This window comes from Protopterus annectens, chromosome 3.part1 (genome assembly GCF_019279795.1).
Source record: "Protopterus annectens isolate FY-2018-M chromosome 3.part1, PAN1.0, whole genome shotgun sequence".
NCBI lineage: Eukaryota > Metazoa > Chordata > Ceratodontiformes > Protopteridae > Protopterus > Protopterus annectens.
In genome coordinates, this window is record NC_056732.1 from 1,529,777,196 (window position 1) to 1,529,804,100 (window position 26,905).

Below are 26,905 nucleotides of genomic sequence, written 5' to 3' on the forward strand. Positions count from 1 at the left end.
TGAGAAAACACAAGCAATAGTTGGATCTAGTCCGAGATTTGTATATAGTAATATGCCTAATCTCAAACGGACTCTTTGTCGAGCGTTAGGGACGGATTCCAACTCAGCTCCAGTCAGAACAGGATTGGAGAGAACAAGCAAGTGTGGTAGCTGTCCACAGTGCCAATACATTGACACTTCACATTTTTTCAAACACCCGGACAGTGGCAAGCTTTGGGATATCAGAGTGAATACGGACTGTAACAGCAAGAACATAGTGTACGTGGCGCATTGTGTTAAGTGTTTCTGCTACTATGTAGGAAAATCAAATCGTTCTTTACATGAACGCATTAGAGATCATTATTATTGCGTAAATAGAAAGGACTACAGTAGTGCCATATCCAAGCACATACTGACGACGGATCCTTCACATCTATTTTTATTTCAAGTGTTACATCAAGAACCTATAAGCATTAGGATGGGAGACATTGTAAACAAGACAGAGGAAGCTGAATTACGCTGGATTCTGAGACTTGGTGCGCACAAAGGGAGAGGAATCAATGAAATGGTTTCCATTAAACCCCACTTGAAAGGGTTGAGATTACGTTGAGCTTGGACTTTATCTACAACAGTATTCACCTGATTAGTTATTTGCCCACACTGATTTTTATTTACATCCCCTGATTCTATCTGTTTTTATTCTCCTCCTGCTCTTCTTTTTCTTTTCATTTTTATATCTATATCCATTTCTATTCAGTCCCATTTCATTTTATTTTGTTCACATATCTTTTTTCATCCCTTTTCCTTCCTTCTTACTCTTCTTTTTTCTTTTTCATTTACCATTTCTTTGTTTACTCAGCTTAGATGGTACATCTTCTTTTCCCTTTCATACTCTTTAGTCATCATCTGCTTTTACAGATTCTTTTCTTTCTTTCACCCCACTCTTTCATCTTTTTTTTTTCTTCTCATATTCAGCTCCACTTGTTTTTACCCACACTTATTCATTCCTTTTTCTCTTCTACTTTCATGTTATTCCTTTTATTGCTCACATTCTCACTTGCTTTCTCCCACTTGCCTTGGTCCTCCTTACTTTTGCTGAACTTTCCACCATATCTTTACTACCTTCCGACATTTGACTTTGAGGTCATTAGTAGTGATCGTATATTTATATACAGTGCTTTATTAGTGGTATTTTAACTAAGGTTAAAATAAGCCAGAAGAAGTATATGAGGGACTGTCAAATCTTGGCCAGTGCTGCTAGCATTTATATATTTTATTTTTTTCTGCATGTGACATGATATATTATATATAAAAATTAATTTTTAGTGCTAAAGAGCTTTTAAAATGCTACTTGTTATGTATAGAGGATGATAGCTTAATCAAGATCGATATGTAATTTAAAGTGCTTAATGAGATGTCTTGCACAGCTCTGAAGCGTTACTTTAGTGAACGCTTACAAGCAGAGAGTGACGCAATATTACGCATAGAAACAGAATGAACCTAGGGCTTCCGGCGTGTTTACAGCATGGAGCATTACAAGCAGTGCCGTTTATTTTAACTTGTTTTATTTTATCTTATATATATCATCTCTCGAATTGACTGGTTTTATTTTGAGTGGGAACATGTCGTTGTCGTCAACAAGTATATGCACGCTATCTATATGTAGTGGATTGCTCGCCCTTGATAACAGTGAGTTTTCATTAATTGAAATGATAAACGTTTAAGGGAGTCACAGACACTTTTTGCCCTTATTAGGGGCTTTGCGGAGCAATATTAAGTGGTGCATTTTTTTTAAAAGCAATCGACAGCAATTTTGAAAGTTATTTGTGGGTCTTGGTGTTTCCGATGTATGGGAATAGTGTTTGCTGTATGAAAGAGTGTTGATGCTGTGGTTTTGAGCGAATGCGGTGGGGTACAGGACTGAACCAGTCGTGTTTTTTATATATACATTTTTATGAACTTTTTGGTGATTTTCTTTTCTAATGGATATGCTTTGATTTTGTAAGCAGCATCATGAAGGAAATCGGGATGTGTTTTAACAGGCCATTACAGTTAAGATGAGCCGTTGAAATAATCTTAAATAACTTGCAAACTTCTTAGAATTTAATTAGAGGATCACCGTGAAGCTTGGAGTAATTAGTTGACATTGCATATTGAGTGAGCTTTAGATTAGGGGAGGGGTTATGAGTCTGGGTCAGGTATTACACGCTTTATGAGAAATGCTTTTATTGGATGTTTTTGAATTTGTATTGTGATTTAAACTGCTATGGTTTCATTGCATTTTATGATTTCTGAAGAAGCGGTGGGGCTCACCGCGAAAGCGCTCATTCTTTATTAAACAATAGTTTTTATTTTTGACAATTTCTGCATTCAGGCTTGGATTACTTTGCAACGTTTGCTTTTGGACTTATTGATATTATCATATGCAGCAGCAGTGTTTCAGCTATTTGGTATGACTTGGTTGGCTTGGGTGCTGGAGCATTAAGCTACACTATCTTAAGGCTTTTTTGGAACTGTGAATTGGCCGTTTATACCGTTTTGCACTTTATCTGCAAGTTTCTGTGACGTCTGCATTCTTTGCCATTTGCCAACAGTAGGCTCTGCTCCTTCCATCATTGGGGTTTTTGTTTATTTCTATATATATATATATATATATATATATATATATATATATATATATATAGTGTATAGGTAGATGTATGTCCATATATTAAAAAATATATTTGGAGCAAAAAAAAAACATAGAACCAATGCCAACAACACACCAAAAATCTAAAAGCAAAGGCTTCCGATAGTCAATGAAGACTGGAAAATGAATCAGCTTTAGCGTCCAAAAACTTTATTCTACGCTTTCGTCTAAAACAGACTTCTTCAGAACAACCGTTGCCCTATTAATGACCAACTATATATACATCTCAAAAGACCTCATTAAAAGCAATTTGTCCCAATTGAGCTGTTAAAGGCACATACATAAAATCTTACTTAAAATTCATATGTTGAAACAGAAAAACATTTAAAACATTGAAGTATAACACAACCCTTTCAATTTTTTTTAACTTTCAATTTTCTATATTTCAAAAAACATTTTATATTAATTGCTTCATTTAAGCCTGGTCTCCTATCTGCTCCTAATTTCACCTGCAAAAGAGTTTCTCTTTGCTCTAAATAGTTCTTAAAGTCCCCACCTCTAGGGTCAGGTTCTACAACCTCTAATATGGAAAATAGAAATGCATTCTTAACATCTTTCTTTTTTATACTATAGAAATGTTCCCTCATGCGCTCCATTAATGTGCATGTAGTCAACCCTACATAGAATGCATCACATCCACTACATAAACTGATATAAACTACCCCTTTGGTTTTACATGTCAAATGCCCTGGAACCCTAAGGGTAAGTTGAATATGGGGCAACATGATGTATGGTCCCTCAAGAGCATATCTGCAAAAACTGCATTGCCCACACTTAAACATCACAATTTTTTGATTCAAATATGATAAAACTGGCTTCCCAGAACCTTTTTCTAATAATTTTTAATACTACCGTTATTCCTGTAGACAAAATTGGGTTTACACCCTAACACTTTAATCAAATCAGTGTTACCCTCCAAAATTTTCCAGTTCTTCTGCATAATATCCCTAATGAAGGAACAATCTACTGTCATATCTAAGTTGCAAACAGTACATTGCATATCACTATTATTCAATGCCTTCATTTTGTTACTAACAAAAGGTACTTTAAGTATAAGAGGGTATAACGTGTCTCTCCTATGCAAAATATCTGCCTTAAGAGCAGAGTTATTCCTTGTCATATCCCCTGTCCAAAAACATGTGAGTGATTCTGTCAAACTCTTGTATTAAGTCCACAAATGCAGTTGTCATACGACAGGCACATATATATTGCCCCCTGGAAATGTTCTTCTTCATAAAAGACGGATGATTACTTTTATAATGCAAATACCCGTTTGTGAAAGTTTCTCTTCTACGAATTTTACTATCAAATGATCTAGTTAAATGATTCCATTCAAGACATATATCTAAGAAGTTAACTTTGCTACCACATTCCCCTTTGACAAATGTTAAATGTAAAAAAAAAAAATTGAGAACCAATACAATTTCAATTAAACTACATTAAAAATTAACTTCATGGTGTCCCAAAATACTGTTATTCACCAGAAACTGTCTTACAGCCTCTACACCCTCTAAGTGTGAAATGTTAGTGAATAAGGACAACCGTCAAAATAATATGTTTGTTCTTATCAAATACAAAATTGGAAACAAAACCGTCTCAACTTATCTAGCAGCTCCCAAGAATCATTCAAATACAAGGGTAATCCTTGTACTACAGGATTTAAAAACAGAGTCTATGACTAGGGCTATTCCCTCAGTCACAGAATGAGGTGAGGAAACAATGTTTCTAAATGGAGGCTCTGTCATACTCTTATGAACTTTTGGGATACCAAAAAGTATCCCAACATATGGCTTCTCAGTAAGACAGAAATTATACATTTTAATATCCATTGTATGACTCATTAAAGCATCATATAAAAATGAATGAATATATTGAAAACTGTTAAAAATGTCCCTTACATTCACTTGTAAATACTCATCAGCATTGTTAAGCAATTTTAGCATACATTCATTGTACTGTTCAACAGTCATGACCACAATATTTCCTCCCTTGTCACTTTTTGCATACCTTAAATCATGTCTGTTCCTTAGTTCAGTTAAAGCCTTACATTCAAAAAGTGTTAGGTTATCATACCAAACTCTGTTCTTAGTACAATTATCCAAATCATTTTTTAATATCTTGTAAACACACCTCCTCAAATATCTTAATGGTTTGATGTAAAGTAGGTGTGTAACTAGAAGGTTTAAAAAAACAACAAGTATCATGTTTAACATATTTAAACAGATATTCTAGCTTCAGTCTACGAGTATACTCTTTAAAAGTCAACAACAGTTTGGCTGTAATCAGCTTTTCTCGTTGGTACAAATTTAAAGCCATATTTCAAAACTTGTATCTGGTCATTGTTAAAAACGATGCCAGACAAGTTAATTACATTAAAATTGTCAGTGTACCCTATTACTGTTCGTTGGTCAATGATTTGGATGAAATCTGACCCCTTGTCTTTGTCATCGTGTTCTTGTTCTCTTTCTTGGATAAAAAAGTTTTCGGACCCGTTCCTGTCGAATTCCCAACATGGCCCGTAGAATTGGTTAAAAGTTCATTGCTGGCTAACACCTCCTCAACCACCACTACATTCTCCATCTCAGAGGAGGCAGTTACAGTTTTCTCCGCCCTAAAAAAAATCATCAGTAAAATAGAGGGTTGTGATTGGTTGGAGATATCAGACGTCCAACGTGCCTTATTTAAGGTGTTCTTACGACTAACAGGAAGTTTCTTATTGTTGTTATAAACAGTTACTGACGATTTAAAGTTCTTATTTTTTGTTTCCGGAACAAAATTTTCAAAAGCAGTACCATTTTCATAGACAGTAACATCCCTCAATAACGTGTTATGTTTCCGGACAGTGACCTCATTCTTATGCACCTCTATCTCCTTTAAAACCTGTTCATAAGTGCCGTCAGGATCAAAATCCACTGCCAAAAGACTCACTTCTTCATCAGTCTTTAAAATTTCTTCCTTTAAAGATGTTAATTTCTTATAATTGTTATATTTTAATAATTTTAGCAGCTGTATCCCAGCATTATTGAAAACTTGTGTCAGTTCGTCAGAAAAAGCAAACAACTGAACACTACTGGCCGATCACCAGCTAATCAAAAAATATAAAAAAGTTAAAGTTTTTAAAGGAGGGCAAACCACCCTGCACCCACCCACTAATTATATATTTTAACTCCAAGATTGCTGTGCAGTGGAAAGGCAAATTCCCTGATCCCCAATGTACCATGATGTTGCACAGAAAAAAAAGCCGATATGTGTGATCAGCTGATTTCTGATGTACCAGCTTTTTTTATTCTGTTCCACAATTTGAATTGTAAACCACTTGTGTATCATATATATATATATATATATATATATATATATATATATATATATATAAATATCATGTCCTCCCTGTGGTCATGTGGGTTTCCTCTGGGTGCTCCGGTTTCCTCCCACATCCCCAAAGATATGCCTCAAGTGTATTGGACATGCTAAAATTGGCCCTAGATGTGTGTGTGCCTTCTGTGGAAGGTTGGGCGCTGGGCTGGCAACTTGACACAGTAAAAACTCCACTGCCAATCATGAGCGGACAAGGTGATCCACTGTGGCGACCCCTAACACAATGCCAGACACACTTGTTATAGGTGACTCCATAGTCAGACACACTGACGTCCCACTCACCAGACTGAACAAGGAAAAGATCACAGTAAGCTGCCTGTCGGGCGCTAGAATCCGCCACATAACACAAGCACTCAGGTCACTCCACAGCAAGTACAAGTATGACTCAGTTATTGTCTATGCCGGTGTGAACGACCTGAGACGTACCTCCCTGGACTACATGAAAAGAGACATAGAGGAGCTCTCAGATTATGTAGCCCAGGCCAGTATGACCCTGACCCTGAGCAGTATCCTACCCTCACCAAGAATGATGCCACAATACAGAGACAAAATGATCAGCTTTAATAATTGGCTTAATTACTGGTGTCATTCTAAGGGGATCCAATGTCTGTCTGCCTGGGATGACTTGCTTGACAAGCCACGCTGCTTCGCAAGGGACGGCTTGCACCTGTCATCCCTGGGCTTCCGGATATTGGCAAAGGCTCTTGCCACCCCCATAGTGCCTTTTTTAGGCAAGGCTCAAATGATAAACCTACCGCCCTAGAAAACAAAATGGAAAAAACTAAGGGTAATACTGCTCAATGCCAGAAGTCTAAACCTCAAGATGCACTCGAAGCCCTCCTCAGTATGGAGAACATTGATGTCTGTGCTGTGACTGAAACCTGGTTCAAGGCTCCTGAGAGCACCCCAGCACTATCAGGTTATACCTCATATCATGTGTTCCGGCTCCAAAATCCGGACTGAACCACAAAAGGAGGGGGAGTATCCATATTCATAAAGGATACCCACACCTCCAGGTTAGTGGCAACGCACGAAGCATCGGAGACCATCCAGGTGCAATTAACCATAGGTAAAACTGCCCTACAGTTTGTAGCATGCTACAGACCACCCTCTCAAACTCAGGAAACCCACACAGCCTTCCTGAAGACACTGGAGAGTATGAATGTCTCTCCAAACACCATCATATTGGGTGACTTCAACTACCCAAACATAGACTGGGAACATTACTCAAGCCCCAACACCCTAGCCCAAAGGTTCCTGGAGTTCATAAACTCAAATGCTATGGAACAACTAGTCACCATTCCCACAAGAGGAGAAAATATACTAGACCTGATCATCACAAACATGGGGACAAAATGCTCCACACCGGAAGTATATCCCTCATTGGTGAGATCAGACCATAAATTAATCTCATTGGAGATCCACACCCCGCCCCCAACCCCAGCAAAAAAGACCACAGTGAAGAACTTCTCAAAAGCAAACTTCACACTTCTTAAGACTGGAGTGGTATCCCTTCAAGGCCCCCGAGCCAGTGGAAATCACAACCCACACTGCTGAAACCCTTACAAATGCCTTCTACAAGCACCTCCAGGAATGTATGGATCAAGCAATCCCTAATAAAATCAAGACCCTTTCCACCAAAGGCAGCCACCCGGTCTGGTGGACCCCAGCCATAAACAAACTCTACAACAAGAGGAGAAAGCTACTACATGACAGAGCAAAAACCCTCAAAAGGGAAGGCATCTCTGATCAATACTAGCAAAAAACTCCGATCACTCATAAAATCATCCAAGGCCAACTTTGAGAGAAAAATCGCTAAAGACACAAAAGACAATCATAAGGCCTTCTTTAGCTATGTTAGAAACCTGGGTGGAAACTCCCAGATATGCTCAGAATTACTCCAAAATGATACAAAAATCACTGAACCCACAGACATTGCCAACATACTGGCAGACAGGTTCAGTGCAAATTTCTCCCCTCCCTCCCCCCCAAAAGGAGAAATATCTATCCCACCAGAGTCTAGCCTCCCAGACATCTCAGATGCCCAGGTGAGAGCTGCTCTCTCTAAAGCAAAAAACACAGCATCAATGGGACCCGGCTGTGTGCCACACAAACTCAATGAGGAACTAAACCCACACATAAGGCTGCTGTTTAATCTTAGCCTTACTACAGGATACGTACCCAGAGAATGGCGTACGGCAACTGTGGTCCCACTCCACAAAGGCGGTGCTTCTACGGACCCTGGAAATTACCGCCCCATAAGCTTGATGAGCCTTGTCTGCAAGGCTATGGAGAGGATCATAATGGAACTCATAAATAAAGACATTGGGGACCTACAGACACTGGATCCTACCCAATTTGGCTTTGTCAAGGGCAGATCCTGCCTCTTGAACTTGGTCGACTTTTTCGAAACAGTCACTAAGGCCATTGATGAGGGTAAGGCAGTTCACACAGCCTACCTTGACCTAGCAAAAGCGTTCGACACAATACCCCACGCTCACCAGCTTAGATGTAAACCCATATGTCACAAGATGGGTAGCAAACTGGCTCAAGGACAGAACCCACAGGGTTAGAGTTGCTGGTGCCATGTCAGACTCTAAGCCGGTCACGAGCGGTGTCCCACAGGGCTCAGTCCTGGGCCCCCTCTTGTTCGGCATTTATTTTTCTGAAGTGCAGGCAAACATAGGGGGATTGTGGCTGACAAAATTTGCAGATGACTGCAAACTGGGCACCATAATTGACACTCCATCAGACACAGACATCCTCCAGAGAGGTCTCATAGAAATGGATAACTGGTGCCAGAGCCATGGCCTTGAGCTAAATGCCAAAAAATGTATAGTCATACCCTTTGGGAAAAACAAGGTAACCCTAATTACCACATAGGTGGTAATCCATTAAACACGGAAGAAGTTATCAGGGACCTGGGGACCCAAGTTGACAGTAACCTCTCTTTTGACACTCACATTGCCAAAGTGGTTAGGAAGACCTTCTACATTGCCCACCTGATCATGAAGGGATTCACATCCAGATCAGGAGAGGTCATTGTACCCCTGTACTCTTCACTTATCAGACCAATGATTGAGTACAATGCCCCATTCGGAATGTACCTTACCCGACACCTGCAGCAGTTGGAAAGACCCCAAAAGTTCCTCACCAAAAGGATAAAGGGGCTCAAACATATGTCCTACGCTGCCCGACTGAAGAAACTCCAGCTCTATTCAGTCGCATACCATCTGCTCAGAGGTGATCTGTGCCTGACATACAAGGCCATGTCCAACCCGGAATTAATGGACATGCTCCACCTCAAAAAATCCAACGCCACGAGAGCAAGAGACTTAAACCTCAACATGGATATAAATAGGACATGCTGGAGGGACAGATTATCACCCAGAGACTCCCTACACTATGGAACAGAATCCCAGTCCATGTGAGGCAGAGCCCCTCACTGACTCTGTTCAAGAGAAATCTTGATGAGTGGATGGGAGATCGTAGGTTTACCCCGGGAATCATCTCTGTGTCACTGCTGGACAGAGGCACAGCAAACTAATGGGTATAGTATTCTCATCCTAAGGGGTGGTGAAAGCCACACACACTCTGGCTAGGCTTATAAATGCCCTAGGGCAGATAGCCTAGTATGAACCTATGAACCTATGAACTGGGAAAAGCTGAAAGAGGGAGAGAGATTACATACACACACACACACACACACACACACACACACACACACACACACACACACACACACAATTTTATTTTCTTACTTACTTTTGATAACTGAGTAAGTGAACTAGTCCAAGGACATTTTTTGAGCTAGACCTGGGCCAAATTGGCAAATACAGCCTTATATGACATATATGTAAATAAAAAATATGCAGAGAAGTACAGAAATATAACTATCAAGTTGGTAAGTATACTCACAATCACAACATAAAAATCAATGTGAAACATATGCGGTGTAATCAAGTCCAATCTTTACAAACAAAATCAGTTTAAGACATACACAGTTTAAATATACAGACTTTGTGATATGTACAATGCATTTAAACATGTAAAGGAATTCTTATACACTGTACATACAGCTATTTGAAACATGTTAAGGAATACCAATACGTAAACATTTGAAATAAACTATGCTAATGCAAAGGAAGAATTCTATTCAGATAGCAGAAAGGTAAGACAGCAAGTAATGATACATTATTTGAAATATACATGTTGGAGTAATAGGCTGTACAGATATTTTGCTGTACAATGACAGTAGCACCTGTGGCTTGAATACATTCTGCAGCCCACAAACTTTCATGTGGAAAGTAGCAATGAACAGTGTGCTAGTATCATATGTGAAAATAAATAAAATTACAGATTTAAACAAAGAATAAAAGTGTAATGTCTATATATAGTGATCATCTAGTGCTGTTAAGCTTGAGAACTGCACCTGGAAACTAAGCTCGGGATATGTCTCTGGTAACTAGGAAGTGCAAGGAAAGTGCAGTGGAGCTGTGATACAGATAAAAGTGTAAGCAGCTAATATCTTCTTTATGAACTGATGTAAGTGTTGATGGAATTGATGTTAAAAATGATAAAGTGAGTGCAGTGAGTACAAATTTTAGCTGACATTGAGGGAACAGGCAGGGACATTTGTTTAACCCAGCTATATAAGATTTAAGTTTCTTTTAATTATTTTTGGGTCATATAGCTGTCTTATCTCCTGGTGAACTAATTTAGAAAATGCTCTTTCAGTGGTTGTGAAGATGAAGGATAGCCAGGCTAGAAGTAGTCCATTATTATTATGGCTAGTTTACTCCCTCTCCCCTCCAACAGTCTCAGAGACCATACCCTTTCATATACCCTCCCCACATGATTAAATCTTCTAAGAACAAGTTCTCAAGGTGCTATGTAAGGCCAAGAACACATCTATGGGAACAGAAAACATACAAGGCTGCCTACTGGTTAACCTGAAACATGACTTGGCTGAGCCCCTAGAGGAAGCTGTTCGATATCAGTTTCAAAAAGAGGACATTAACAGTCATTCCCTTGCACAAAAGTGGGGCTTCTGTGAATCTGGATAATTACAGACTCATACGCCTGATCAACTTCATCTGTAAGGTTGCAGAGAGGATCATTATGGATACATAGGTAACCTACAAACTCTTAATCCAGCCCAGCTCAGATTCATCAAAGGCAGGTCTTGCCTAAGTAACCATGCTAACTTCTTTAAAAAAAGGTGAAAGAAAAGCTTGAGGGTAGAACAATGCACATCACATATCTAGACCTCACAAAGATGTTCAACACTTTCCCACATTCTGTTATCGTAAATAAATTTCGCCAGCTAAATGTTAATTCCTATGTAACTCACTAGATAGCAAATTAGCTCACAAACAGAACCCAGGAAGTTAGGGTGGGCTGCTCTGTCTCCTACAAAAGACCTGTTACTAGCAGCGTACCCCAGGATTCAGTCCTTGGGCCACTTCTCTTTGGCATTTACTTCTTGGAGATCTAAGTAATGTTCAGGGTTTGCGACTGACCAAATTTACAGATGACTGCAAACATGGTGCCATGATAAACTCCCCAGAGGACATCAACATTTTCCAAGAGGTCCTAGCTGGTGCGAAAACCATGGACTAAGACTAAATGCCATAAAGTGTGTAATTGTATCCTTCAAGCATGATTTCCCTTGCTAGCTATCATATTGACAACACACACTTAAAAATTGATCCTCTTCATAGGGATCTGGGACCGTACATCAACAACGAACTGTCTTTCGATCAGCACTTATCCACTGTTATAATTGCATGGCTTATATCTAAAGGTATTGCATCCGGATCCAAAGATATAATTATTCCACTGTACTTGACACTTATTAGGACTGATGATTGAGTATATTGCCCCTTTCTTTATGTACCTGTCCAAATAATTGTCACAGCTGAAGCAACTGCAACACTTTCTCCCTAAAAAAATAAAGGGCCTAAATTGTAAAAACTCTGCAGACTATTTCAAAGCCTTGACCCTCTTCTTAGTATCATACAGGCTATTGAGATGTGATTTGTTGAGAAAACACCAACCAAAACGAAAAAGCAAAAGAACAAATACTGCAGGCAACGTTTATGCGGATATGATATGATGAATGAATTTAATCCCATTTCTGCATAAACATTGCCTGCAGTATTTATTCCATTAAGAGGTGACCTCTGTGTTGCATATACTTTCAACAGATCCTATCCTGTTAGACCTATTAATGGTATCATAAACACCTACCCAGGTTACCTCAATCTCTTTTCCAAAATAAATAGAACATGTTGGAGAGAGAGGTTTATGTCACAGAGAATACAGCTTCTATGGAACTGTCTTCCATGCCTCATAAAATAAAGTACCTCTCTTACTCTCTTCAGATATAGTTTGGGCAAACTGATGGGTACCCCTGCTTTAGCATCTATGTCCCTCATGAATAGGGGAAGCATGTAAATGTCCCAAAATATCCTTGTTCTGCCTACATCATTTGTATGCAAAATATAAGGGCTAAAAACTAGCATGGGAATGTAAGGCTAGGCATCTTAAGATCTTCACAGATCAGCAGCCTAGTAAGTACCTATGAACCTTTGGAGAGAGAATAGGGTGGCTTTCTCTCAAGTAGTTTGCATTTTAAGGATAAATAATAGGTCTCATTAAGAAGTTTCTATGAGAGATTATTTATGGTAACCCAGTGGTGTTCTTTTGGATTGGAAATATATATAAATCTGAGTATTTTGTTCTCTGAAGTAATCTGGATTTATGATCTGATGATAATGCAGTGATTGTGGGAGGCCATACTCAAGGCTGGATAATAGGGTTTCAGATCAGTGGAAAAGAAAGAATATTTGTTGAACGTGCTAGCAGCAGTTCATCCATCCTTCCAAAAACCCCTTTTTCCCATTGTTTGCACATGGGGTCAGGGTGTCACTTCAGCATAAAAAAAATTAGCAGAATGCAATATGATGGACAAGTGGGATAGTAACAGAGAGAATGGTAGTGTTAATTAAAAGGAGTAAGGATTGCAGGTGTAGCACAAGCCCAGAAGACAAAGAGGCAAACAGCTTGTTGGCTGAATGTTACAGGACATATACTGTAAAGGAAACCGCTAGGCTAGGAAGTAATATAGTTTAATGCATTTGATGAAAATTGCAACTGGAAATGTAAGAGTGAAATAAATATTTGGTTATTATGCATCTCAAGTGAAATTATCTGTGTCACTGTTGAATGGACACTAATGTCACATTTGTTCCTTATATGTTGAATCTGTTGTTTTCTCATTCTCAGGCTGGAACACATGTGGAATTGCTTAAGAAGCGAGGTCTTTATGCAGAGCTAATCCAGAGACAGACAGCAGAGCACCAGAACTGAGATATCAGACACATCTTCAGGAGAACTATATAGCAGCATGACCAAGAGTCTGTCTGCAAGCTGACAGCTGGAGATTTCAACTGAAAATGGCCGAACACTGAGACGGACAAAGATAAATCACAGAACTAAAAGCCTTCAGTTTAACTCTACTTTTAAAAAGACATGAATACACTATTTCACAGCAGGAAAATATTCTTTAGATCTGATGGATATTAATTTTGCTGTGAGATACTGAATGTGTTAGGTTTATTGCAACTCCAGGTTAGTTTTAATAAAACAATGAACTGCAACACATTCTGGAATAGATTAAAACCCAAGTTTTGAAATGTTTTTGTTACCTCTGTGTTGACCTGTTAATATGTCTTTTGTTCAAAGTCCCATCTAAGCAAATATGACCTAAAACTCTGTAATCTAAATTGGAACTGGGGCTGTATACAAAGGTGATGCTAAAAAAACAATAGAACACAAGGCCTTGCAGGGATGTACAGACAGGTAGAAACATTAACTATGAAAGGAAAAATAAAAGGGCAGAAACATGGCAAAATGTTTGTGAAACTGCACAGTTACAGTGCAATGAAAAAGTATTTGCCCCTTCCTGATTTCTTATTTTTTTTGCATGTTTGTTACACTTAAATGTTTCAGCTCATTAAACAAATTTAAATATTAGACAAAGATAACCCAAGTAAACACAAAATGCAGTTTTTAAGTGATGATTTTATTTATTAAGGAAAAAGATATCCAAACCTACATGGCCCTATGTGAAAAAGTAATTGCCCCCCCCCCGTTAACTCATGAAGTAACTGTGGTTAATCACATTTTTGGGAAAGCTGAGTTCAATTTCATTGGTCACACCCATGCCTGATTACTGCCAGACCTGTTGGATCAAGAGATCACTTAAACAGAACCTGTCAGACAACATGAAGTAGGCCAAAAGATCCCAAAAAGGAAGACATCATACCGCGATCTAAAGAAGTTCCAGAACAGATGAGAAACAAAGTAATTGACATCTATCAGTCTGGAAAATGTTTCAAAGCCAGTTCTAAAGCTTTGGGATTCCAGTGAACCACGGTGAGAGACATTATCCACAAATGGAGAAAACATGGAACAGTGGTGAACCTTCCCAGGAGTGGCCGACCTAAAAAAATTACCCCAAAAGCGCAGCGACGACTCATCCAAGAGGTCACAAAAGAACCCAGAACAACATCTAAAGAACTACAGGCCTCACTTTCCTCAGTTAAAGTCAGTGTTCATGACTCAACCATGAAAAGAGAGTGGGCAAAAATGGCACGCATGGCAGAATTCCAAGGCGAAAACCACTGCTAACCAAAAAGAACATAAAGGCTCATCTCACTTTTCCCAAAAAACATCTTGATGATCCCCAACACTTTTGGGAAAATATTCTGTGGACTGACGAAACAAAAGTTGAACTTTTTGGGAGGTGTGCGTCCCATTACATCTGGCGTAAAAGTAACACAGCATTTCAGAAAAAGAACATCATGCCAACAGTCAAACATGGTGGTGGTAGTGTGATGGTCTGGGGCTGTTTCTGGACCTGGACGACTTGCTGTGATTGATGGAACCATGAATTCTGCTCTCTACCAAAAAACCTGAAGGAGAATGTCCAGTCATCAGTTCGTGACCTCAAGCTGAAGCACATTTGGGTTCTGCAGCAGGATAATGATCCAAAACACACCAGCAAGTGTACCTCTGAATGGCTTAAAAAAACAAAAAAAGAAGTTATGTCTTACCATAATGTTCCATCTGTGTTGTAGATCTTTATTCATTCTTTACTGTTAGGACTTCGGTTCAGTCCTCGGAACTGACACGGCCATTTCCAAGCTCGCGCCAGCCAAAAACTCTCAGCTAAGACCTACCCATAACGCCCCTCTCTTCAGATTGAGTTTGGCCGCATTTATATTATAGAGGTGATAAAGGAGACAGTAGGAGGCTCTGTCTGAGCAAATACCTTAACTAGGAAATCCTAAAGTCCACCAGGAGTCCAGGCAGGAGGAAGGAGGGCAAGAAGTAATGAATGAATAAAGATCTACAATACAGATGGAACATTATGGTAAGAAATAACTTCTTTATCTGATATTGTAAATCTTTATTCATTCCTTACTTTTAAGACAGAGTCCCCAGCTACTTGAGTCCTAGATGGCCCTAAGGAAGGATATTCCTGAGCACCATAGAACGAAAAGATGCTCGTCCCCTGGAGGCCAAATCCAATTTGTAATGAGTGATATTGGTATGAGGTCTTGCCCAAGTGGTTGCTGTGCAGATATCATCCATAGAGGCTCTGGAATGAAAAGCCACAGAAGTAGCCATCGATATAGTCGAATGAGCCTTTACTCCGGAATGTAAAGACAGTTTATTCTGATGGTAGATAAAGGTAATTATGTTTCTAAGCCATGAAGATAGAGTCACTTTGGAGACAGGTCTACCCAATCTGGGTCCCGCAAAGGCCACAAACAATTAGTCCATTTTTCTGAAAGATTTAGTTCTGTCCAAGTAAAAGTGAAGTTGCCTATGAACATCATAGGTAGGTACTAGGCTATTGGCCCAAGGGCCTACATAAGCCTAGCCAGCAAGGATATGCAAAAGATATTCACCTCTATTTGAATGTTGAAGGAAGAAAACCGGCAGGTCAGTATATTGGTTAACTGAAAACCCAGAAATAACCTTGGGCAAGAAGGATGGTTCAGTACGTAGGAATACTCTTTCCCTGTGGAAAATCAAGTAAAGTCTCTTGACACTCAAGGCTTGCAACTCAGATACTCTTCTCGCTGAGGTATGGGCTACTAGAAGTAGAGTCTTTCAAGACAAAAATTTTATATCACATGAATTAGAATATTTGAAAGGAGGGCTTGTTAATAACTGAAGCACCAAAGTCAAGTCTGAAGGCTCTATAAGGGGCTGGACAGGAGGTTTAACATGTAATACTCCTTTCAAGAAGGTTTTGCACAGACGGTGTGACATAACCAAAAAATTATCAAATCCATTGTGAAAATTTGCGATAGCTGCTAAATGTACAGTAATTGTCGATACTGAAGCACCTGCATGTAGAAGGGTAGTCAGATTTTGTAGGATATGCTGAATAGACATAGAGAAGGGGTCGATGTCATGATCTTTGGCCCATGTAGAGAACCTAGCCCACTTACTAGAATAAATTTTCCTGGTGGAAGGTTTGTGTGAAGCCAGAAGAATCTCATGGACAGGAGATGAAATATCACATAGCCTGGCAATCATCGGAAGTGGAGAAACCAAGTTGTGAGCTTGAGATTGGGGTGACTCAGTCCCTGAGGGTGAGATAGCAGACCTTGGGATTGATCCAGGATCCATGAGGTGTGAATCAGATGAGGCCATAGGAAAGGGAACCAGACTTGGCGGGGCCAATAAGGGGCAATGAGGATCACTTTGCTTCTCAACCTTTGAGGTTTCTGGAGGAATCTTGGGATGAGGGGAAACAGGGGAAAGGCATACAGCAGACCCGGGGGCCAGTCGTGTATTAGAGCATCCCTCAGTGACTCCCCCTGAGGGGGGATAAGGGCAAAGTAGCTTCTGCATTTGTTGTTTAGAGGGGAAGCAAACAGATCGAAGCAAGGCCTGCCCCGATGGCTGAAAATCTCATCCACTATTATAGGACTGAGGGACCACTCGTGAGGCATCAGGATGTTCCTGCTCAGATTGTCCGCAATAAGGTTGGAACTCCCAGGAATGTGCATTACTATAAGAAAGCGGTTGGAAGCTATCGCCCAGTTCCAAATTCTCATGGCTTCCCGACACAGGGGGTAAGACCTGGTTCCGCCTTGTTTGTTTATATACCAGACTGACATGTCCGATTGAATTGCAATGGTCCCGGAAGGGAGGGATATATGGAAAGCTTGCAATGCTAAGGGAACTGCCCTCAATTCCAGGACATTTATGTGTAAATTGGCCTCCATGGGGGACCAGGTGCCTTGACCTGTCTTTCCCTGGAAATCCCCCCACCCCACCCTAGCAGGGAAGCGTTTGTGGTCACCGTGGCCCTGGGCTGGGGAAGGCAGAATGATCGACACCAAAGATTTGATTCTGGCTTCATCCACCAAAGCATTTCTTTCTTGCAAAGATTTGTAAGGCGTATCAAGTGGTCGAGAAGATGAGTCAAGATCGGCCATTGTGAATAAAGGACCCAGTGTACTAGTCTCATGTGCAACTTTGCCAGTGGAACTAAGGTAATGGTTGCTGCCATAGATCCCAGTAATTGTAGTACAAGGTGTGCTGGTACAAAAGTCTGTTGGAGGAGGACTTGAATTTGGGTTCTTATTTTTGAGAGCCTATGAGGAGGAAGGGAAGCTTGACAGGTTGTTGTGTCAAAGATCGTTCCATAAATTCCAGTGTTTTTGTTGGGGGCATTTGAGATTTTTCCTTGTTGATTGTAATCCTCAAGCAAAGAGCAAGGCCTTGAGTGTAACAGAGGCTGTGGGTGAGAAGATTCCTGGTCATGGCAGTAAGGAGCCAATCGTCTAGATACAGAAATATCTGGAATCCTTGTAGTCGAAGATGAGCTACTACAACTGCCATACATTTGGTGAAAACTCTGTGGGGCTGTCGAGAAATCGAATGGCAGTACCCTAAACTGGTAGTGATTGGCTCCCAGCCGGAAGCGAAGAAATCTCCAGGAGCGCTTGTCCATCTTTATGTGGTAATACGCTTCCTGAAGTTATATACAGCACATCCAGTTGTCCTTCCCTAGAAAGGGGAGGATGGACTGCACCGTGACCATCCAGAATTTTTGAGGTTTTATTAATTTGTTTAGTAAGCTGAGATCCAAGATTGGTCTCCAGTCCCATCTTTTTTGGCACTAAAAAGAACCTTGAGTAAAAACCGGATCCTCTATGGTCTGGTGGGACTAGGTGGATGACTCTCTTTCTTAGCAGCTTTTCGATTTCTAAGGCTGCTACCTCCCTCTGACTGGGTGGAACATCGGGGATTCGTTTGACATGTCTGGGAGTAAGATCGAATGGGATACGGTAGCCTCTGGATATTATTCTCTGCACCCATGCATCGGTAGAGATAACTTGTCAGGCTTGTAGGTGCAGGGAAAAACGACCCCCGACTGCTTCCAGAGGAAAACAATTGGGCCGCTGCTCAGGAGTGCCAGTAGGGTTGGCCGGAGAAGGAATCTCTAGCGCCCTGGTTGCGCGGACCCCCCCCTGCCCTGAAAAGGGCATCTTTCAGATGAGTTGCCCCCTCTGCCCCGGGGGGATTGCTCACCACAAGTGTCACAAAAAGATCCTTGGGACTTCTTGAAAGTACAGTTGTGTACACTTACCATAAACGTAGATGTTCAAGTGTATTCACTGTTGCAGTCATCACACTTGGGTTATCTGCCTGCAGATAGCCCACAGTCGGCCTGAATACCAGTGACTTACTATTTCTGCATTGGTTGCTGTCACTCCAGGACTGACATTAGATCGTTAGGGGTATAAAAACAGGCATTTAACGCCATTACATCAGTTTTTATTGCCCCAAATGTCAGGAGCCCCCCAAATAGGGAGCTAAGTTATGATGGAAAAAACACCACCAGTAAAAAGTAAAAACCAATAGCCCTGGAAGGGTTGAATAACAGAGATAGTGAAGGGGAGAGAGAGAGAGAGACAAGGGGGCTGGAGGGTAGGAAACCAGGACTGCAAAAGTGAATACACTTGAACATCTACATTTATGGTAAGTGTACACAACTGTACTATGTTCTTTGTGTTTCACTGTTGCAGTCATCACACTTTGGTTGATTCCCAAAGCTGAAGAAAGGGTGGAGGCAGTCAAGAAGAATTGGGGCTGGCAAGTATACCCTGCAAGACTGCTGTTGCAAAACCCGTCCTGGATTTGGAAAAGATAATGTTTGGTGAAGGTGTGAACAGAACTCCAGTTATTAGCTTCCAGACTGTCCCTGGTAGGGACTCCCCTGAGGAATGTTGTAGAGGTAGAAGTTGCCCTGGTGGAGGCGTTCTGACCCCCTGAGGGGTTGGTTTCCCATGGTGTTGTAACAGAAATTGATACAGTGTGCTATCCATTTGGAATTTCTTTTTTTGATATGGCCTTGCCCTCTGCCCCTGGTGCAAAACTGACTAGTAACTGGTCAGATTTCCTGAAGGGCTTTGTTCTATCAAGGAAGAATCTGAGCTGTGCACGTCCAGAGTGCAGGATCCTTTCCCCTTTATTTTGAGGATTAGGGAAGAAGGTTGACAAATGGATAGATTGGTTGAGAGCTACACTGGACACCACTTTAGGCATAAAAGTAGGGTTAGTCCTGGGGGAACCCTGTCAGCATGAAAATAATGAAGGGTTCCACAGCCATAAGAGCTTGTAGCTCAAACACTCTTCTTGCTGAGGTGATGGCCAGAAGCAAGGCTGTTTTCCAAGGGAGGAATTTAACTCTGCTGATGCTGCAGACTAAAAGGGAGTAGCGTGAGCTTTTCCAGTACAAAGTTAAGGTCCCAAGCAGGGGTGGGGGCTCTCCTTGGTGGCCTTAAGTTGTTGTCCCCTCTCAGGAACTGTTTCATGAAAGGGTGAGAGAAGAGAGGTGGCTCAGTGTTGTAATGAGCCAAGATGGCAGAGGCCTGGATCTTAATGGAAGAGAAGGAAAAGCCTCTGTGGAGTAAATCTGCAAGGTAATCCAGGATTAGAGGTAAGGGGGGCAGTGCTGTGCCCGCTCCTTTAGATTGAATCCAGGAACAATACCTTTTCCACTTTTCAGCATAGGATTTCCTTGTACTGGGTCTTCTGGCTTCAAGAATGACATCCAGCGCCTGCTTGCTTAGGCTGGTCACTGGGGGAGAATTCAAGGGATAAGCCAGGCTGCAAGGCTCAGGGTTTGCAGTTATGGATGCAAGATCTGTCCCTCCTACTGAGTGAGGAGGGTTGGGATCTGGGGTAAGTGCCATGGTGGCACTGGTGACAGGCTGTGTAGTAGTGGGTACCAGTGCTGGCGTGGCCAGTCTGGGGCAATCAGGATTGCCCTTGGTCTGTCATGTCTTGAGTAATATTCTTGTAAGAAGAAGCAGAGAGAGAAATGCATAGATTGAGAGGTTTACCCACTGGAAGGATAGAGCATCCACTTTCCAGGCCCTGCAGTGAGGTGTCCTGGTGCAGAATTTGCTGAGCTGGTGATTGTAGGGGGAGGCAAAAAAGTCCACCTCTGGGGTCCCCCATTTCTGGGTTAGAAGGCTGAAAGTGCTGGGGTCTAATTGCTACTCATGTGGTTCTAGGAGTTTCTGCTTAAGTCGTCTGCCAGAGAGTTTTGTTTGCCTGGCAGGAATTGAGCTTGCAGATGGATATGCATGTCCAAGGCCGTGTTCCACAGGGTCATGGCTAGCCTGCAGAGTGGGTTCCCCCCTGCTTGTTGATGAACCACATAACTGTGGTGTTGTCTGTTTTTATTAGCAGGGGTCCTGGTGAGAGTAGGGATTTGAAAGCTGTCAGAGCATACTGAACAGCTAGCATCTCTTTTTGGTTTATATGCAGATGAATTTGACTTGGGCTGCAGTGGCCCTGAATGCACTTGTCGTCCAGATGTGCCCCCCAGGCATAGTCTGATGCATTCGTGGTTAGGGTCTGAGCATTGTGGAGTTGTGTAAAAGGTAGTCTGTTGTTGTGGTTGCATGCTGCTGCCCACCAAAGAAACTCTGTCCTTAGACAAGGTGTGATAGGTATGACGGTTTCCAGGTCCTGAGAGTGTTGGCACCAAAGGCTTTTTAAGTACCATTGAAGTTTCCTTGTATGCAGCCTGGCATATGGAATTAGTAGAATGCAAGAGGCTATGAACCCTTGAGCCTGCAGTATTTTCCTTGTGGATAGCTGGGTTCTGGTGGCCATTTGAGCGAAGTAGCCCATTAGATAGGCTTGTTTTTCTGGAGTAAGGAATGCCATCTGGGATGCTGTGTCCAAGGCTGCTCCCAGAAATACAATATTTTGACTGGGGACTAGTTTTGATTTCTTTTCATTGATAGTGTACCCCAGGGAGGTTAGAAGGTTCTTTACAAATGTCAGGTACTGCAACAGTTTTTCCTGTCTGCCTGAATCAAGCAATCGTCCAAGTAAGGGTATATTTGAATTTTTCTGTCTGCAATAGGCAATGGCTGGAGCCAGGCATTTTGTGAAGACTCTGGTAGCAGTGGATAAGCCAAAGGGAAGTGCAGAGAACTGATAATGCATAGATCCTGCCCTGAAACGTAGATATTTCCTGCATGAGTCCCTGATAGGGATGTGCAGATAGGCTTCTTTGAGGTCTAGGGTGGCTAACCAGGCATCTTTGGTCAGCGTAGGAAGAAGCTGCTGAAGGGTGAGCATTTTGAATTTTGGTACCACCAGGAAGCTGTCTAGAATGGAAAGATCTAGGACTGGGCACCAAGTGCTCTCTTTTCTGGGTACCAGGAAAAGTCTGGAATAAATCCCTTGACCTATTTGTTCGGCAGGAACAGGTTGAATTGCCCCTATAGAGAGCAGTGAGTGAACTTGGTTTTGTGCCTCTGTCCACTGGTTTGGAGGAAGGTCTGGGAACCCTTTTGGGGTTGGCAGTGTGTGGAAGTAAAATTTGTACCCCTGGGATACAGTGTTGAGGACCCATCGGTCTTTGGTGATGGAGGTCCAGTTTTTTGCATGGTAGGCAAGTTTTCCTCCTAGGTGCACACGAGCAAGTGGGCAGAGGTGAGGAGTGGAGTTGAAAAGTCATTGTGAATTCTTTCAGTAAGGGGTGGTTTGGCACTCCCTTACTTAGAAGTGGAGGTACTCCATTGCTTAGATCTCTGCATACCCTGAGACTGTAATCTGGGTGGTCTGTTCCCCCTTGGTCTTGTTTGAGATGGCCTTCAGGGGGCTGGAAAGGACCAATGTTTTGAGGGGCAATGCCTACTGAATCTTGGAGGCTGCACTTGCAAGAACTCTTTGACTGTGTGCATAGATTTAGCTTTTTCTTCCATCTTTTTAGAACCTCTTTTGCTTTGGTGCCAAACAGATTGTCCTTATTCAAAGGAGCATCTAGAAGTTTTGATTTGACATGATCTGGCAAGGTCTGCTCCTTAACCCAAGCATGCCTTCTCAATACAGAACCAGTGATTGCTGCCCTGCAAGATGCTTCTAGGGCATCAAACTCACATTGCAAGGTATGCTTGTTGACTTGGCTGGCAGAATGCATAAGTTCCTGTAATTCATTATTTTCTGCACAGTCTGTAAAGGTAGATACTTTTTGCTTAATAAGTTCCATAGTATGTTGCTGATATTTCAGCATGTGAAACTGGCAATTCAATACTCTAATGGCGACAGTTGCAGAGGTATATATCTTTTTTCCACATCTGTCTAAAGCTTGGGAATCCCTGTCCGAAGGGGTGGGATTCTTAGCTGTAGTGGCTTTTATTCCTTTAGGCCCTTGGGAAATGACCTTTGGGCCAGCAGAAGGATTTTTGACAAAGAAATTTGTGAGAGTCAGGGACTCTGTAGTACCTGTCTGGTTTCCTTGGAGCAGGGGGGGGAGGTAAAGTATCAGGCATTAGAGTGGATTCCATAAAGACATCATCCACAACAGGAGGGATAGCTAAAGGTCTATGTTGGGGCAGCTCTAAAAATTCTCTTGAGTCTCTTTCTGGACTGAGGATAATCCTGGCATTCCCAGTGGAAATGTTGTCTTAAAGTATGTAGATTTCATGAAAAGAGAAATCCTCTGGAGGGGAAGCTGAGGGAATGGATTCCTCTGCATCTGAATCCTCATAAGCAGATAAAGGCATGTCTTCATATTCAGAAACCTCAGAGTCATCGGACTCTTGGTCAGTTAAAGCTGCTGAGGACAGGTCTCTTTCTCTTAGCAGAGGAAGACTGGCTTCCTCTAATCAGCATGATCAGATCTTCTGCCATTTAAAGCATTTCAGGTTGTGTCAAGGAAGCAGGAGCTTGAGTTTTGGTCATTGGTATTTTAGGCATAGCTCGTACTCTTGGCCTTAGAAACTCAGTAGTTTTAGATAGAACTGAAGATGCGAAGGAAGTTCGTCCGTTTGTGTTAAATATCGGTAATGCGAAGAACTTCCTCGGAAGCTGGTGCCTGCTCAACGGCTCCAGACCCATCCAAGGTAGAGACATCCGCAGGTTCCGTAGTCAAATCAGAGTCTCGCAGCATACTGGACTCCAAACGGGTCTCGATAGAGGCCTATGAATCCATTGAAGCAGGCATCAGGGGCTGCGAAAGCACCTCACTGAGTACCAGCGAACTGGCGACTAGCTTAACAGAAGCATCGTCGGCAATTTTGGACCTGTGCGATCTGTCTCTATGTTTATCCTTACATTTTTTAGGAAGATCGGTAGTCAGATGGCTTACTGAAGCCATTTTGGAATACGGAGATTGAGAGGGAAAGTATTTAGTGACAGAGTTCGGGCGTTGAACAAGGCACAAAACCGACAGCGAGGTACATCATGGCCTGGGCCTAAACAGGTGACTCAGTAAGAATGGAAATCTCGGTGTGGTATTTGCTTTCCACAGAGACAATTGTTAACTTTTTCTCTCATCGGTTAGAGCAAGAAAAAAGGATCCCCAATGGGGTACTTAGCTTTATAAGACTTAAGGATGATTCAATCTGGAAACGAAAACTTGGGTAGTGGCCGACCGGCACTTGTGCAAAACGTTTCTGCTTCAGGCTCGTCGGGAAGAAAGACTGATGTAATGGAGTTGAATGCCTGTTTTTATACCCCAACGACTTGATGTCAGTCTTGGAGTGACAGCAACCGAAGCAGAAATAATAAATCTCTAGTATTTGGGCCAACTGAGGGCTACCTGCAGGCAGATAACCCAAGTGTGATGACTGCAACAGTGAAATACGAAGAACATTCACAATTTTCCTCCCCTGTGGTTCTTGGAATAGGATCTCTGGGGGGTGGCAAAACGTATGCCCACAGCAGACAAGGTCTTTCCATCTTTCTCACTTCGTGATAGTGTTTCTCTTACTTTGGGACCAAAAAGGGAAGATTCGTCAACAGGCGCATTGACGAAGAAAGATTTAAAGGGGTCTGCGAAATCACACAAACGCATCAAAGCATGACGTCTCATGACGATGCCTGATGCAGCTGCTCGAGCTTCCCCCTCGGTGGTGTGAGATATCAAGCGCATCGAGGAGTTCGAGATAGATTCCAGGGTAGCCTGCTGTGAGGTGACAGTGTCATGCACCCCATCAGGCAGTACCCCTGCCAAAAAGGTAGACATTTCTGAAATGAGGTCTCTTTGAAGGCGAGTGAAGAGTGCCAGATAGTTCAGCGATCGAACGGCAAAGGTCACTGAAGCATAGGTCTGCTTCCCCAGTCTGTCCATAGCCCAAGACTCTCTGTTCAGGGGGATGAACAGTGGAACTATCTTCTGCCAGTTCCCTCTTGGTGGCCACCACCGTGACCATGGAATCAACTACCAACTGCTTGGACCAATAGGGCTTGTCTTTAGGGGTGGATAAAATTTTGTCTGGCCTCCGGGGGACAGGTTCTACATTGTCCGGGGCCTTCCAGGCACACTGCACAATCAGTTTTACAAGCTCATCTGCAGGTGGGGTCACTCAGGAAGTAGATGGCCGAGCACGGAAAGCCTGCAAGAACACCGACTCCTCCAAAGGGTTAGAGGACTTTCAGTCTCCCCTCTGCTTGAGGATCTTGAGAATATCTCCAAATGAGACGTCTTCTGGGGGAGACAATGGGGACCCTTCTCCCTCATCGCAATCGGTGTCCTCAGTGATAGATTCCTCAGGGGAATCAAGGTCCTTCCTCTTGCACCGTTTCTTCCGGGGTGGCTCCCCAGTGGGATCTTCTGAGGAGGACTCCGGAGAAAGGGTTCCCTTCAAGGGAAGGTCTTGCGGCTCCTGTGCTCGGGGTTCCAGTGTAGGGAATGGGACAGCTGCATGCTAGAGGGGGATTCTGGTGTCTATGCCATTGGAGCTGACTGCGAGCCTTTTGGGGCAAGTACCTTCTCCATCACCTGGAAAACAGGCCCACCCGAGGAGGGATGGGAGCTCAGAACTAAGAAGGACAACCTCAGAACCGGGGTCACACCCTGCCTTGAGGAGCCTGCCTCCAGGTGAGGAGCTCTGAGAGGACTGGTAGCTGTCAGTGGAGCCGTGACCATAAACGGTGCCAGTGAAAAAATAGGCACCGAACTAGGAACCCCAGTGCTGACAGCCCAATCACTGCTCCGAGAGTGCAACAGTTCCAACAGAGCCATTGCACCAAGAGTAATCGGTGCTGACATGAAAACCTCCGCAGTAGGAGCAGAGACAGTATGCACCAGGGTGGTCATCGGTACCAAAGTCTCCGGGGCCTGGAAAGAGGCCAGAGGAGGGAGGATATACTGGTAGCTTCCCTTCCAAAGGGAACAGAAGACCTAGCAGGGGTGGGCAGTCCTCTAGCTGCCAGAAGCTGGTCCACAACCCTCACTACATCTTGTTCTGAAAGGCTCCTGGTGGATCTTTAAGAGGCTGCTGAAGGAGAGTCAGGTCTTTCAAGAAAGGGGCTAAATGGGTGCCCTGAAAAAGGGTCATAAGTTGGGGAATATCTGGTTCTGGGAAGGTATTCAATCTGTGGAACCAACGGGGTCATAGTCTGTGGAGCCATATAAGCTATTGACACCATGGCCGGGGATGGTGCCGATATGGGTAAGGTAGTCAAAGCCAGTGTCAAGACCAAGGATGGCGCCGAGGAGGATGGTGCCAATGCTGGTACAGTAATAGAAGTTAAAATTAGAGGTGGCACGAGGGGGAAGACATAGAGCCTGGTGCTGAGTTTGCACCGAAGGAGCTGGAGAAGCTCAGTGTTGACTCAGTCCCGAAACAGACGGAGATGTAGGAACTGAGTGACTCCATTTCTCTTTGTGTTTTTTAGTCTTAGGAGGTGGTGTGACCTCCGTCCCAGAGAGAGCCTCCGAAAAAGTTATCATGCCATTCAGTATCAACTTGTTTTTACTCAGCCAAAATGCGACTGCTGAAGCTGGAACAGATATTACAGGAAGCATTAACATGGTCAATGCACAAACAATAAACGCACGGAGCGTGACCATCTGAGTTGGGCATCTTACACCCGCACTTATCACACTGCTTAAAACCCAATTTGGCTTTTTCAGACATAATGACAAACACCACACTAGTCCAGCGACAAGGTAAAACAATCAAAAAACAACAGCAGCAGCAAAGTTAAAGGTTTTTTTTTTTAAGAAAGGAAGAGTACCAACAATGGTACTTAGGAATACCACAAGTGGTAAGAGAGAGGGACAGTACCAACGATGGTATAAAAGGAACTACCAAAGGCAGAGGGCAGGGAATAGAACAAGTAGAGGAGTCTATAGATGAATAATGACAAAAAAAAAAAAAAGCAAACCTGACTAAAAGGTAAGGTACTGATAGGAATTTACACAAAAACTCTACACTTAGCTTTGAGAGAGAAGGCTTAGCACATCTAACGAGGAACGCGGCAAATGATGAAAAGACTGTGAGATGGGAA

General features: G+C 42.4%; 1 protein-coding gene across 1 annotated transcript in view; it reads left to right on the forward strand.

Moving 5' to 3' along the window:
• The window catches only part of ABCB8 (ATP binding cassette subfamily B member 8), a 1,506,569-nt gene extending 1,492,614 nt beyond the window's left edge, over window positions 1–13,955 (forward strand). Inside the window, exon 16 of the mRNA XM_044067605.1 lies at window positions 13,334–13,955. Within this exon, the coding sequence (XP_043923540.1) occupies window positions 13,334–13,417 (84 nt within the window). The 3' untranslated portion in view covers window positions 13,418–13,955. The remainder of the gene's footprint in view (window positions 1–13,333) is intronic.
• Window positions 13,956–26,905: the final 12,950 nt, after the last annotated feature.